This window comes from Lipophrys pholis, assembly GCF_963383615.2.
Source record: "Lipophrys pholis genome assembly, chromosome: 22".
NCBI classification, from domain to species: Eukaryota; Metazoa; Chordata; class Actinopteri; order Blenniiformes; family Blenniidae; genus Lipophrys; species Lipophrys pholis.
The window spans coordinates 12,364,557-12,379,232 of record NC_137644.1 but is presented as its reverse complement, the minus strand read 5'-3'; the positions used below and the strand labels follow the sequence as shown (position 1 = coordinate 12,379,232).

The window sequence follows — 14,676 nt, the reverse complement described above, 5'->3', positions numbered from 1 at the left end:
TAGATGTAGACATTTAAATGCTCTGGCTATGACCCTGTGTCATGTTTATTATATCACTGTGAGTAAGTGTGCTTGTCCTCTCCACACCTGGAGAGGGTAAGTAAATGGTTAAAAAATTTTAAGAAAATGTATTTTTTTAAACAAATTTCTTAATAGCAGACATAACACAACACTAACACTCAAGCTCAGATATCAGTGATGCTGCCATAAAAGATAGCTCCTTCAATACAAGCAAACTCGCCCTAAAGACATGCTGTCAGCCTGAGTTTGTAAAGCTATATAATGCAACAGCTTTAGGAGAAGTATTTTGGACATTTCACTGTATTTTGCACCAGAAGATATCATTCAATTTGGCTTTAGGTTGAGGAGTAATTTCCCATTTTAATTGTTTGGTTTTTGGCAAAAATATAGACATTTTCAACACATACACTCTCGGCAAAAGTTTCAATGTAACGTTTAACATGTCACTATTTTTGGAGTGCTGGATATTCCTTTGTCCGGTGAAAGAGACGTGTCACTAAGCACTGGACATGACAACACTATATTTCAAGTACAATCTTTGACTAATCTGAAGTCTGCTTTAGCATAACTGTGAAGGTTATTTTCTGAAATAGTTTTCATTGTGCTACGCGTACTGTGTAATGCACAAGCCATCACATCTGTTTGGCAGCGATAGCGAGCTCCTTCGGCATTCGAGCGACTTCGCAACTTCGCACAAGACAAAAGGGGCTCCAATGAGTAAACAAGCTCAAACATGCCACCATTTGAATAATGTTATTCAAGCAACCTGTTGGATTACAATTTGACAGTGTAATGCTTGCCAGCTACATCAATTATGTCAATGATGATCACCATAAGAGCAGCAAACCTGATGAGTTATCTTGCTCTGTTGCATGACTAACACCCATGTCAGCACCTTTCCCCTCTGCACGCCGTAATAGCATTAGCAGATAAATGAGTGGCGCTGCTTGTTATGACCCATAATGATATGGCCCGTCCTTTACAGTGAGCTAAACCCATTTTCTTTTTATGGCATTAGATCGAGAATAGGAATTGGAACCCCACAAGCAATCTATTCAAGGGTGCAAAAAGCTAAGGGGATGTGACGTGCCAATGTTTTTTAGTGATTTTCATTATGTGTCATTCTATTCTAATTCATTTTCAATTGGACCAAAAGAGCTGCCACCATAAGCGGTACAAAAGGCAGGAACGAACGAAGGAGGATCTTGTTTAGCTGCAAGACATCCCGAGAAAGAAAATAATGATCTTTATGAAATTGCTTTAGACACAATCTGACAGCCGAGACAAAGCAAGTGGCTGGCCTTGTTCAAATCGATAAAGCCTCCATTAGTTTTCTAAAGAGTAACACGCAATTTGTTTTGGTGGAACAGCATAGCATCGGTAATATTCTGGTTCTCTGACACAAAAAGCTAATGCACTATAGCCAAGCCAGCATCAGATTAAACTACATTTCGCTCGGGTGGAAAGAGAAGGAGCGGTTCGAACGCGCTGGATCCATAAAGCATGACCAAGCCTGTTATCACAGACACCACATTTGTGTCACAATGGCCTCAAGGACCATGCTTTGGTGAAGAGAGAAAAACCTTGTTTCTAAATCTATTCAAATGACGGTGATCTCATGCACACAGAAGATCAAACTTCTTAAGTAGGTATCGATCAGCTAGATGAACAGAGACACAAAGATTGATTGAACGTCGGAATGACCTCATCTCCACCTTTGACACAGCGGGAAAGCACAAATTGAAAGTGCGGAAGGGTAAGCACACTTCTCACCCATCATTTCCTCAAGAATGTGTGGATGTATCGCACTCAAGCACCCTGGTGGTCACAGAATCAATAGCCTAAAGAGTCAGCCTCGGAATAAAATGAACAGCGAGCTCGGCCCAGTTCCCTAAATCAGCACTCTTTGAGCTTGTATATCTTGATGAATCCACTATGAGCTTGGTTTGGATCATCCAAGGGGAGGTACAAGCTTCTCTTTGAGAGATGGTCATGATGGACATGTTGCCAGTGTTGCAAGAATGGGCCCAAAGGAATCCGCCCTTCCATGGAGAAAAACGCTGATCTGAGAGGATCTTTCTTCCACCAGCTGACAGGCCGATAGACAAATGGCTCTGCTAGTCTCTAACCTCTCAAACTACTGGCCCTCCTTCTTCTTGTCCTGCTACTCAGAGCACGAGTCTTCTGCCAACTGCTCCTCCTCCTTTATTCAGTCTTGTATATGTGTGCGCACACGCTCCCGCATGACTAATTCATAGAGCAGAGTTTTATCAGATCTCAGTGACCAGAACACATTCCCTGGCAACTGGATGAGGTTTTAATTAAAGATACAGCTGCAGTCTCCCCTACCAAAAAAAAAAAAAAAAAAAAAGTCACTCTGCACTTTCTGTAGATTCCCATGTCTTAGATTCAGGAACCGCACAATCTAGTAATCTGTGCTAGCTTGCTGATCTGTGCCACAATTTACTGCATGTATTACACATTTTATCACCGGCATCTGTATTACATGAATGTGCCTGAGGATGTAAGACGTAGCACTGCATGTCCTTGGTGATCCAAGGTTTTTTACGAAGTAGCTCAAATCTATGTCTTCAAGCTTGGATTGGTAGGGCCTGGGGGAGTTTTACACGGCACGTCATGGGTGGTAGGGCAGGAATGAAGTGTGTAAGGCCGGTGTCTTTCTGACATCACTATTTCTAAGGCCAGCCACTGAGTCTCTCCACTAAAAGCTGGAACCCAGAGAGGATCCTCACAGCCAGCGTTTCATTAGAGTCCAACTCCAACTACTGCTTTTTTTTTTTTTTTTTTTTTTTTTATTGTCCCACAGCACTGCCAAAGCCCAATCAATAGGACTTTAGGAAAACTGGGTGCAATAGTGCACAGTTTTTACTGTCCCACAATCAATAGGAACTGTGAAAAACAGTGCCATGGGCAAATATTGAAGATTTCTCTCCCTCTGTCTCTCTCTCTCTCGCTCTCTCTCACACACACACACACACACACACACACACACACACACACACACACACACACACACACACACACACACACACACACACACACACACACACACACACACACAGGACACAAGGGGGTTGTTTAGACCTGACTTAGATTACCTTGAATAACCATTGCAGGTTTCTACTGCAACTGTGATTGATTCATCGAAGTGAATTAATTAACAACCCCTTTAACTAATGAATCAATTAAGCAACTGATTAATGTGCATTGCCCCTATGGATTACAGCTGATACTGACCATTAAAGATAAATTGTGCTCAATTTAAAGCACTTTACAGCAGATTACATGCAGGGGAATGCTCTGTCTAAATATGTGTATCGTCAGTATGAAGGATTTGAAATCACTGAGATTTGCAGAGTAAAACATGGTGATTGTGACATTGCTTCTGTATGTTAAAGGAGTATTACTGCAGCATTAGATGCATGCATATTATCTTTATCTTTCTTGAGCCTACAGCTGTGCTTGAGGGCTAAGTTCTCTAAAATCCCTCCTTTCTGGAGATTAATAATAGATGCTCCAAGATGAAGAAATACTTAATGCCTACACCTCTGCTGCTGCATATTCAAGTCAGAACTCAGGCTGCAGTTCACTCTGACCCTGACTATAATTAAACAATCCACATGTTTCAGATGCAGGTGATGGCTGGCAAACAAATAGGCATTTTAAAGACGGCCCCTGAAGTGCATTCAGCATTCTGCAAATGTAGCACAAACCAAATTAATATTCTGATGGAAAAATGAAACACGGCATTCACAGATGGCACAATGAAATCGAATGGAAATCACTGCAGCCAGAGCAGCAAAAGAAAAAAGAAAGAAATACAGGAAAACAAAATAGTATACCATAAGAAAGTGTCAATACAAACAACAGTTGTGAAGCAGCGCTTCAGCATCTCAGAGACCAACCATCTGTTTGACAACTCTGGTGCACAAAACCAATTATTGTGTGAAATATCAGTCGTATGCAGAGGGAGATTTGTGATAATTTTGCATCGCATCCAAATGCTGCAATCAAGGGCGTTTTTGATTTTTTTTTTTGCGCTCAGTGACTCCAGCGTTGAGCTTAGGGACCTTTTAAAGGAGAATTGCCCCTGATGACCTCTCTGGTGAGTGGCATGCTGGGAGTTTTCGCTCCCATGCGAGCTGCACAGCGGCTGTGACTGTATGGGTATGAAATAACTGACAAACTCCAGGAAAGGCATACGACCTTCACCAGCACGGGTAGATTTTGTTCATTTTTGACACATTTTTTTGTTTTATATTTTAACAAAAACAATAGATAAATCAGCACTGGGAGCCTGTAAGAATCTCAAGCCAAAACTGCAGCGTCAGAGTAACAGAATGTGGGCAAATTAGCTGACTGAACATGGAGGTTATAGCAGGCTTGAGTGTGTGCTGCCAACCGCCTTTTGTCTGAGACCATGCCGCCACACCTCCCTTGATTTCTTGTTTGTGCCATTTGTCTGAAGAATTGTTTGTCAGCCCTCCAGTGAGCGAGTTTATCTCGGATAAAAAGCTGGATTCGGCTCCTACATACAAGACATTTAGACCTTATGATTGTTATGGTTGCTCTTTATTTGGCTATAATTTTGATTCTTGTCCGGGTTTATTCTACATAAACTTTGCATTCATGAAAACAATGTGCAAGTTACTGGAAGGGGATCTGTCTACTCCTATGGTCCCCTCTTGTGCCAACTCTTTTTTTACTGCAGGGGGAATAAAATCTATCTCCCTCCTGCAGGGATTAACACAACCTCATCAGCAGAAACCAGTCTTCTGAGGCCACATGTATACTCTCACACCAAGTAGATCTTTTAGGTTGATGTTGGATTTTCTACAGAATTTAACATAAAAAAATCTTGGTTGTTTAGTTATCATTTCAATTTGTTTTTCTTATGTAGTGACTTCAAACCAAAGAAATGTCACTGAAAGGCTGAAGTTGGGATTATAGCGCAGCTGACTCGTTCCACAGAAACAACTCCACTTGCATTCTTTCCAGTGTCCAGGTTTATTTTTAATCACCAGGCAGAAAAGCAGGGTGTAGGCAGTGTAGGAGCCAAATGTTGGTTGTTGGTATACCCATTGGGTGGCGTTGTGTATAAAAAGGAAGACTTCCTGTCATGGGCAGGTGAATGCTGACCCGGAAGTGCATACAGGTTTTGACAGTTGTAATCATTAATGGAAAGGCTCGTTGATGTATTTTCAATTTGGGCACAATAAAGGATTGTTTGAGGCAAGAAGAAGTGGATTATGGCCATCCCTTGAACATCGCGCAGCGGCCGGAGCGGTAAGGCAGAGGACCAAACAGTGCATCAGCCACAACTAAACTGGGGTTGGTGTTCCCTATGTAGCCGGTATAGGACCGGCTCCTTTAACTGGCAGGACAAAACTTAATCTTTGTAATCAAGGTTTAAATCACACTCTGAATTACAATAATATGGTCAACAAAAACACACAAACCCAAACTCACCCCGTCTCCTCATCTGCCGCTGCCACACCGGTGAATATCAGCCCATTCAACCAATCTACTCTGGCAACACCCACGTGACAAACCATAAGTGACGTCAGCAAAAAACTAACAAAAACATTTGCAGGATACAAAACCTACACCATACATTTACTTTACATTCAGTTGAAAAGAATGTAATATGAATTTTACTTTTTAAAGTATATCTATTTTTATTATTCATTGTGACAACATACATTCAATAAAACTGGGTAAAATATAGTTGAGGTGCATTCAAGACGATCATCTACTCAGTAAATGGTGCAACAGAGCAGATCCATTACAAATTAACATAATATCCAGGTTTATTGAGGTTTGTGTTACTGTGGGTATCCACTTTCTGGAGTGCTCACATGAGGTGCCCGTCTTTTTCCAGTTGATGTCTTCGGACTTGACGGGGCTTCCCTTCTCCACAGGCCACGAACGTGCATGACACCAAGCGTCTGCCACTGCTTGACCCTAATCTGCCCCGAAGCTCCTCTGAGCGGAGCTTCTACACCACAGAATGTCATTCTGAGCCACGTCTTTTTTTCTAAAGGGGATCCCCCTGACCTTGCCTCTAGCTGTGGTTTCAAAAAAAGAAGAAGAAAAACAATGATTCTGGTGGCCTGATGTCAGGCGCCTCGCATGTATGCACATATATGTCACGTTGGCCCATTATGGCTCACCCTGTGGTTTTACCTGGAGATCGATAACTGCAGTTGTTAAGCAGACTGGTGGTCTGTTTCAGGGAAGGTGAGGGGGCCACTTGGGTGAGCAGACAGGGGTTTTGTAAACAGCATAGCAATTTTGCTCGCCATTATAACAGCGAAACTGAAACCTTTGTGTTTTCAGGATCTTTTTTTTTTTTTTTTTGGATGCCATATCATACAAATACAACAAATTTCGCTAAACAACAACCAAAAATAATAAATTGTAGCAATCGTATGCTCTTTTAATCCCAGATTATTAGATTCTCAGATGGCTTAGCACCCTGAAAAACATGGAACAGGCACAAATGAATCTTTCAAGATTATTCAATTTATCTGTTTTTTAGCTGTGAGTCTTCAGTTTCCTCATGATTTGCATGTTTAGCTGACAATGTGCTCATTAAGAGGGAAGTACTGGACTATCTGAAAATGTTGATAGTAAATCTGGCTTGATGCCAATTTTCTTATGAATCCATTACGTTATTGCTGCACTAATTGAGATCTCCACACCAGTGATCATTTAGACTGATGCTCTTATTAGCCGTATATCTAACCCACAGCATGGCTCCAATTCACACCTCATGTTGGTCACTGCATTATGACCAGTGAAATGTCAGGATGCAAGTGAAGATTTTGTCCACAAGGTTGATGCGATAGAAGCAGAAAGCTTTAGATGACAAAGACCAAATTGTGATCCTTATAGAATTATCTTACCATATCATAAAAGAACAATGTAAATATCTGTCACAAGTGGTCCAAGAGAGGAAAAACTGTAAACTGGTCAAATGTCTGTGTGGCCTGATAAAACAGTTGCTGGTTCTGGTAGAGAGGTGTCAGACTGCATCATGCATTGCACATTGAAGCACACGTCGAAGCTGATGGAAGACCTGCAGAATATCAGGCAGGGGGTTATAATTTTATGGCTGATTGGGGAATCTCAGTTCTTGAATGACTGTGTTTATTTTTACTAAACTGGCCATCTCGTGAAAGTTTGGATTTCATACCAAGCACTATTCCATGAACCTGTCAGGTTCTCTATTGCCATGTGACAAATATCTCGGCCAATGAAGAGCAAAATGGGATTTGCTCCATTGCCTGAATTATTGAAGTGGACAGTGTGAGAAATTTATGGCACCGAATCCATCCACAATCTCGATGCATAATGTTTAAATAGGTTTCCTTTCCCAATCCACCCTTTCAGCATCCTCATTTCTCAGTGCACACAAACCCCATGTCACATTATCCGAGAGGGCTGATGCAATGTGGTGTACAACACCACCCCCTTCCCCAAAAAAAGCACTTTCGTATTTCACGCTTTTGTATGTTCGTAGAGTGTGCCGTTGTCTAATGGCCTGCCAGAGGGGTGACATTTTGTTTCTCCACGAGCATTCCCATCACCACAATCACCATCCTAGATCTGCAGCGAGCTGCTACTCCCACATTCACCGGTGTGGAAATAACTCTACCTTTGACAGGCAACCTTCAGATAACATACCACCTGCATATGCATCTGTACCACCAGCTGTAGCGCACACACACACACACACACACACACACACACACACACACACACACACACACACACACACACACACACACACACACACACACACACAGAAACACAGCAAAGGCAATCAGTCTCTGATATGATAAAGAAAAAACTGATTTCTTGTCTATCCACTTTCACTTCAGTGCAAATTTGCACTTTTGCACATTCGAGTTGGTTCTGCCGGACATCTCTGAAGTTCCTAATGCCTGTGAAAGAAGATGTGAGACAAGACTAAAAGGGGTCTGCTCTTTTTTAGGCCCCCTTGTGCATGTCTTTCATTATCCTCACTCCCAAAAGGCTGCCACTAATGCAGTCCTTTGAATTCATTTTATCAGTTCTTATTATTAGGCCTTACAGCCGGCTTTGACCTTGGTCATTCTAGTAGACCGAATTGAGCATATTATCAACCATCCCGTGTGGGACTCAATCATCTTCCACCAATTTTTGGGGGGCAGATTTCAATATGAATCTTATGAACTGTAATAGAACATCAATTGGAGTGACCAGTAACTCCATCTCACAAAATGTGAAAAGCCATTCGGTGTCAAGTTAGAAAGCAAAAAAATGCAGGCTTAGGAGAAAATCACCTCAGTGTAAAAGCACAACATGATACAGACAAACAACTCAGCGGTGAAGGTCAAAAATATTGCCTTGCCAGTCAACAAGCTCGACAATGCTGATCTAATGACTGTCTCTCGCATTAACACAGCCATGAGCAGCGCTTTTTTCTCCTGTTAGGTGACCACACAATCCTCTTTTTGACCTCTGTGAAAAAAGCTAGTATGCCACAGTAAATTAACACTCCAAAGGAAGGCTCCGGGACAAATGCCAGTGCAAAGTTCTCAACTCTCCTTGTCTCACATTTTGGCTGATGGACCAGGTTTCCTTCTTACTCTCAGCATGGTCCGGGCATCCTCCTTCCCTGTGGTAGCCGTGGACTCACCACAGTGAGGAGAGTGTTTGCCACTACTTGACCTGAATATCTGGCTAGTGCTGGAGGCACAGAAAGGGGATGGCAAGCCAGTCCAAGCCATGCCTTTCAAAAATGTCCACAAAGGGAGCCCATGACAGTTTCTAAGTGCCAAACAGACTGCACTCGCTGCAGGGCATACATGTATAAAGAGGGTATTAAGCACATTTTTTTTGTGTGTGCCAGCTTCATGCAGTACAGTAAATCCCTTGTGATACATCTTTTGACTTAAATAAGGAGTTGTGAGCAGTAAGTGTACTGAAGCTCTGCATGGGTTGTGGATTGTATATATGATGCTTGCTGCACTGGAGGTGGAATTAACTGGTTGTGAGAAATAATCCCCTGCACTAAAACATCAGTTAAGTTATGACTCATTAATCCACCTGCCACACACAATTGAACGTTTGCAAATGAAACTCAATTAATCCCCCCCCCCCCCCCCCCCCCCCCCAAAAAAAAAGCTGAGACAGTGCGCGTGGCAGACGCAGCCACGGTGTCCGCGGGGCTGCGTCGCGCACAGACCGCCACGACGCAGCGGACAAACAGCGGAATAAAGCGACTCGGGATGCGTGAACGGTGCGTGGAGGGTGGTCGGCGTTTGAAACATAACTGCTCGAACACGAAAGGGTCATGCAAACACAATAGAGGACGAACGGAGCGGTATTAGAGCCGCTTGACCTCGTTACCCTAAAGCAAGACTCTAGTGCCATCTATTGAAAAACGTTTACAACAAATCAGCTTCCCTACACAAACACAGAGCTGCTGCTTTTAGTGGTACTTCTTTTTTTTCTTCTTCCTGGATTCATTGTACATCATGTCTCTTTCATGATATTGACATAATATCGATTATTCTATCATCAAGCAGGTGACTTGTTGATGTGGAGACAAGTAGGTGGGGAAAATTAAAGATGGGCTACGTTGCTTAATATAAATAAATCATTTAATTCCGATTTTGTGTCGTTTTGGTCTGTATTATTTATATTTGATTGCTACAGCTACACTCCGCATTGGAGTTATTGCTGCGGGGAAACTTCATCTAAACTACATGTCAGGCGGTGGCGCATTAAAAAAAAACATGAAGGTTGGGGGGGGCGGGTAATCGGTGGAGTTTCGGACTGATTTACCTTCTTTGAGCAGGCGGGAGTGAATGAGGAGAATGAGAAAGCAGCAGATCGCCGCTCCGGTCAGAGCCCACGCAACTCTAAGTAGCTGCATCCTGGCGTAGGAAGGTTCGTGGCGGACCGAGACAGCCGTGCAGAGAGAGAGAGAGAGAGACGCTCCACCTCAGCTCACAGACACGCACTGACTCATATTCTGCCGGCCATGTAATGCAACATTCATCCGATTCACGTAAAAAATTAAAAATAAAAAAAAATCCCCACTTGTTAGTCCGATGAAAACGAATCCGTAGCAAACAACAAAATATGCGCGCTCACTTGGTGCGTCAGAGTGGCTCCAATAAAAAAAAAATCTAAATAAAGAGGGGCGATTAACCCCCAATAATAGTCTGAAAGGCTGGCATGCTTCCTTAAAACACTTTTTGTTTTCTTCTGGAGTCGCTCGTCGGCTTCACCGGAGCCTCACTGGCGACAGGTTCTGTAAAGCGGGCTGCGCCCCTCGGCGGGTCTCCGTCCTCCGGTGCGCACGGCTGGCTCTCCAACGGCGATGCGGCGCGCAGACGATGATCACCGCTCTCCGCTGCATGTTACGCACATCTCTCTCCCACTGCTGGAGAGGCTGAGGCGAGCACTGCCAGCCAAGTCGCCTTTGCAGACTCTCTCTCTCTCGCGCGCTCTCTCTCTCTCTCTCTCCCTCTCGCTCTCCCTCGCTCTCCTTCGTGGCTTCCCTCCCTCTTGTGTTTTACTCTCGATTCAGTCCAATGCAACTCTTTGTCATTTACGCACGACAAACAGCAGTGCACTTCATAAACTATGCATCCATGAGAAGATGTGCCTGCTCCTCTTCATCTGGGCTCAGCCTCTGGAACTACCCCCCTCCCAAAATAAATAAATAAATTAAAAAAAATAAAAAAGCATAAATAAATAAAATAAAAGAACCAGAGAGCACACAGTGGTCGGCAATTTCCCTTCCCCTTCAAGGCAAAATCAGCAAAAGCCTAGCTGCGGGGATTCTGTCATTTCCACTTTATTCTCCATTTATAGATCTGATCATCTCTGAAGATCAAAAAGTGTGGCAGGCAGGATCTCTCTCTCTCTCTCTCTCTCTCTCTCTCTCTCTCTCTCTCTCTCTCTCTCTCTCTCTCTCTCTCTCTCTCTCTCTCTGTGTGTGTGTTCCTCAGTCCCCCCTTCTGCTTAGCTTCAGGTTACGTCACAACTCCCCCAAATATTCTCCTCCAGCTACAAAAACACCAGATAGAGCTGCTGCAAAAGAATGTTTCCACTTGTGCATGAAAGTGAGTCAAGCGTGGGCTGCAGGTGATCATCATATGGCCAACTAAAAGAAATTAGCTTTTGAAATGTCTTTTTTTCTTCTTCTTTTTCTGCTATAAAATCTTTAATGACATCATAAAAATGTTGAAGAAGTGCTGAATTTAGGTGAATGTGCTTTGACTTTAACTTACATATGGATGCAGAGAGAGCGAGAGAGAGACTGAGAGAGAGAGAGAGAGGAATAAATTCTACACCTCTATATTAGCCAAGCCTCTTGGTTATTGAAACAAGCAATATGCTTTTGGTTAGCCTAGCCCGCGGCTCTTCTCCACGAATATTCAACACCCCCTGAAACCTATTACAACTGTGGTCTAAAATTTCATCACATTATGAATATGAAGAATTGATGCCGCTGCAAATTCTTTAAAAGCCTTTTCTCCTCTGTATGTTTAAAAGGATATCAGAATCCAGTGAGTGAATGCAATCCAAATGAGAGAGGAACACGATTGAATGTGCGAAACAATAGCACGTGTAATCCTCTACAAAACCCCCATACACGCCAGATGAACATCGAGCACAGCCAGTGTCTTTCTTTCATGTGTTTCATATGCAGTGACACACACATGTAAGTGTGACTTTGCAGGGGATAGAAATTTAGATGAAATTTTCTTTAATATTTCAAGAACTTATTTTGGAGGGGAAAAAAAACACTTGTATTTTAGGTTGATTGGTGACTAAATTGATCATATGTGTTAATCAGGACGCATGGATTGGCCAGTTTGCGCACAATAATCCATATGGCAGCTCAAGTTATCACGCCATTTGAATGCTGCATTGGCTCCTTGGGGCTCTTGTGAGCATTATTTCTGCTTCTGCGTATTCCTAATTGAATCACAATGACATGGCTGGATGGGTGACGGTGCCACTCAAACCAGAAAACTGTCATTGCAGTGTCAATAACGTTGGCCCCTGCAGCTGTAAGGACTAATTAGCTGATAACCGTCTCCATTGGGTGGATAGTACGCCAAACTGTGTGTGTGCGCGCACGTGCGCGATACCTCCCAGCTACTCCTCTGTAGCTGTGATCCACCCATGAATTGCATGGAAAGCAATTAGCAGAGGCCTGACCTCTACAAGGATTTAGGCTCAGAAGATCGCACATGTGTGACTGCGTGGGTGGGCAAGTCTTAACGCTATCACTTGCTGAGCCTATAGGAGTCTGCAATCTCTGGAGAACAAAAGACCTATATACAACTTCTATACGCATTTGTGCGAAGCTTGATTGAGAGTGGAAAACACTTAGAGAAAATAATACAGTCGGATCTGCCACAGGAACCAATTACAGCGTTCACAAGGCTGCACACACCTGCGCCGTACTTCTCACCTGACATACCATGAGTCTGTAATATAGTCTCAAAGCACCAACAGCATATGTACAAGTGTTAAGAACATAAGCTTTTCTTACCAATTTAAGGTGGCAACAGTCATTTGTGTATAGCTGTGAGTAAATAGTCACCACACAAACTGAATTCGGCTTCTCTGCTTCTACACCTGCTGATAATTTGACTTTTGTGTGAAGTTATTTTTAAAGCCGAAACGAGTGAATCGCAACAAAGGCAGCCGATTCCAGAGCTTTACTTTGGGTTAAAAGGGCTCCGGATGAATGAACTTCAGTTTCTTTCAAAGACTGTTCCTTCTGTATAATCGTGAATTTTCAGTGACCAAACAGAAAAGCATACAGGCGTGTGGAAGGTTTGGCTACCTACAAAAACACTGATTACGTTCTAGGAAAACTATGTGGTAGGAGGTTTGAAATGGGTTGTTTTTTAAAAAAAAAAAATCTCAATTTCATTAAAGTGCAAGCACTTATTCAAGCTGTTTTGTTTGAAATTGTTCAAAATTCTAGCATTTGCGAAGCCTTGCAAATCACATGAGGAAATTGCGAGCCTCAAATGTTTTGAGATATTTTCAATATCCCTTTGAAAATCTGTGGCAGTTCAGTCACGTTTATTAAACACAAAGTTTATTTTCATGGATTTACTCATGGCCCATCTGTGTGACTGATCACAGTCATGCTCCACTAAAATTATTTATCTGAAGAGAGAGCAAGAAAGATGGGGAAAAAAAAAAAAGTATTACACCTTATTGTTTTACACTTTATAAATGCTGGGTTGCATAATTCAATTCAAACTCATATGTATCTCATTTATGTATTCGTCTTCAACCTTAATTAAGTGTTGCACATATAAAGGTAATTATTTTTTTTTAATTACCATAAAGCTTTGCATAATGGGGGTATTTCTTTTTTTTTTATCTTTTATTTTAAGTGGGCAATATATTAAAACATAACAGACGTATAGCATGTCATCCTGCATAACAATGTCTGATAGCTTTGTTAATTATGAACAACATTACCATTAAAGGTCATTTGGGCCTCAGAGATTATTTCCCAATCATACTCATCAGCAATTCTCTTCCAATTAGGAAAATTAACTGGGCGATGTTTTCACAACTATGAGAAAGAATTTAACTACGCTTCTGGTGTATTGGCAGCAACTGAATATATTCACTATATCTGCAGTTTGCCACTATGGCTAAGAGTCATTGTTGGAGAGGGCAATGATTCAAGAAGAATTCTTCAAGACCAATGGTTTGGCTATTGGATCACTATGTTTAGTTGTTTTTATCTAAAGCTTTATAGTTATGTTGCTTTAGGAATGCGTCACTTTCTGCATAGAATTGTTTCCTCAAATGATATGCTGCAGGGGGCAAGAGGCCGTTGTGTCCTGCCTTTGACTATTTCGAAATCTTTCTCTCTAAACTTTAATGTTTTCCAGCCAGTACTAAGAGTTTCAGTTTGTACACTGCCGCTTGGGGACCAACTGTTCTGTCTAGACACTATTAAAAATCCCTTTTAGATGTTTAGATGCTTGCATTCTGTGTGACCCTTTTTTTCTATATTACAAAGAGGTGGCAGAAATGTCTCAAGATAACTTTTGGAGGAATGCATTTTTTTTTTTTTCTAAATTATTAAACAATTCCCTTCCTTGCTATCCTCACACCACCCACATACAACTGCTGCCTCGTCTCCTCTCTCACTTTGTCCTGCTCTCTACTGCCACCCCCTCACCGCTATGCTTTTTCTTGCCAGGAGCCAGGAGAAGCGTTACTTGCTTTGTCCTCTGTGCAGGTCACTGGCCGGGTGCCAGACAGAGCCCATGCCAATAAAAGCCATGAGTAATGGCCTAAAACTTCTACATTCACTGTGTTTCCCATTATTTCCATGGCCAATAAATCTGAAGGAGGGCTTAATCAGAGAGAAAAGCCAGAACATACGGCCTATGTCCAGTAGAATGTCCAACAAAAACATTCCTACAATTTAATCTGAGATAAAAGTTGAGGTGGCAGCCACCGGTGTGTGACCCACTTTGTCATGTGACAGGTGGAGCCGTTATTGTTCCGTGTGATGAACACACTGCCGCTGTCATAAAACAAATCTCCTTCCAGGCCCCCGGGATGATGTTAGACTCT

At 42.4% G+C, this 14,676-nt stretch overlaps 1 protein-coding gene across 1 annotated transcript in view; it reads right to left on the bottom strand.

Annotated features, from left to right (window-relative positions):
* Positions 1 to 10,724, bottom strand: part of tafa5a (TAFA chemokine like family member 5a) — a 103,350-nt gene extending 92,626 nt beyond the window's left edge. Inside the window, exon 1 of the mRNA XM_080492435.1 lies at positions 9,880 to 10,724. Within this exon, the coding sequence (XP_080348561.1) occupies positions 9,880 to 9,970 (91 nt within the window). The 5' untranslated portion in view covers positions 9,971 to 10,724. The remainder of the gene's footprint in view (positions 1 to 9,879) is intronic.
* Positions 10,725 to 14,676: the final 3,952 nt, after the last annotated feature.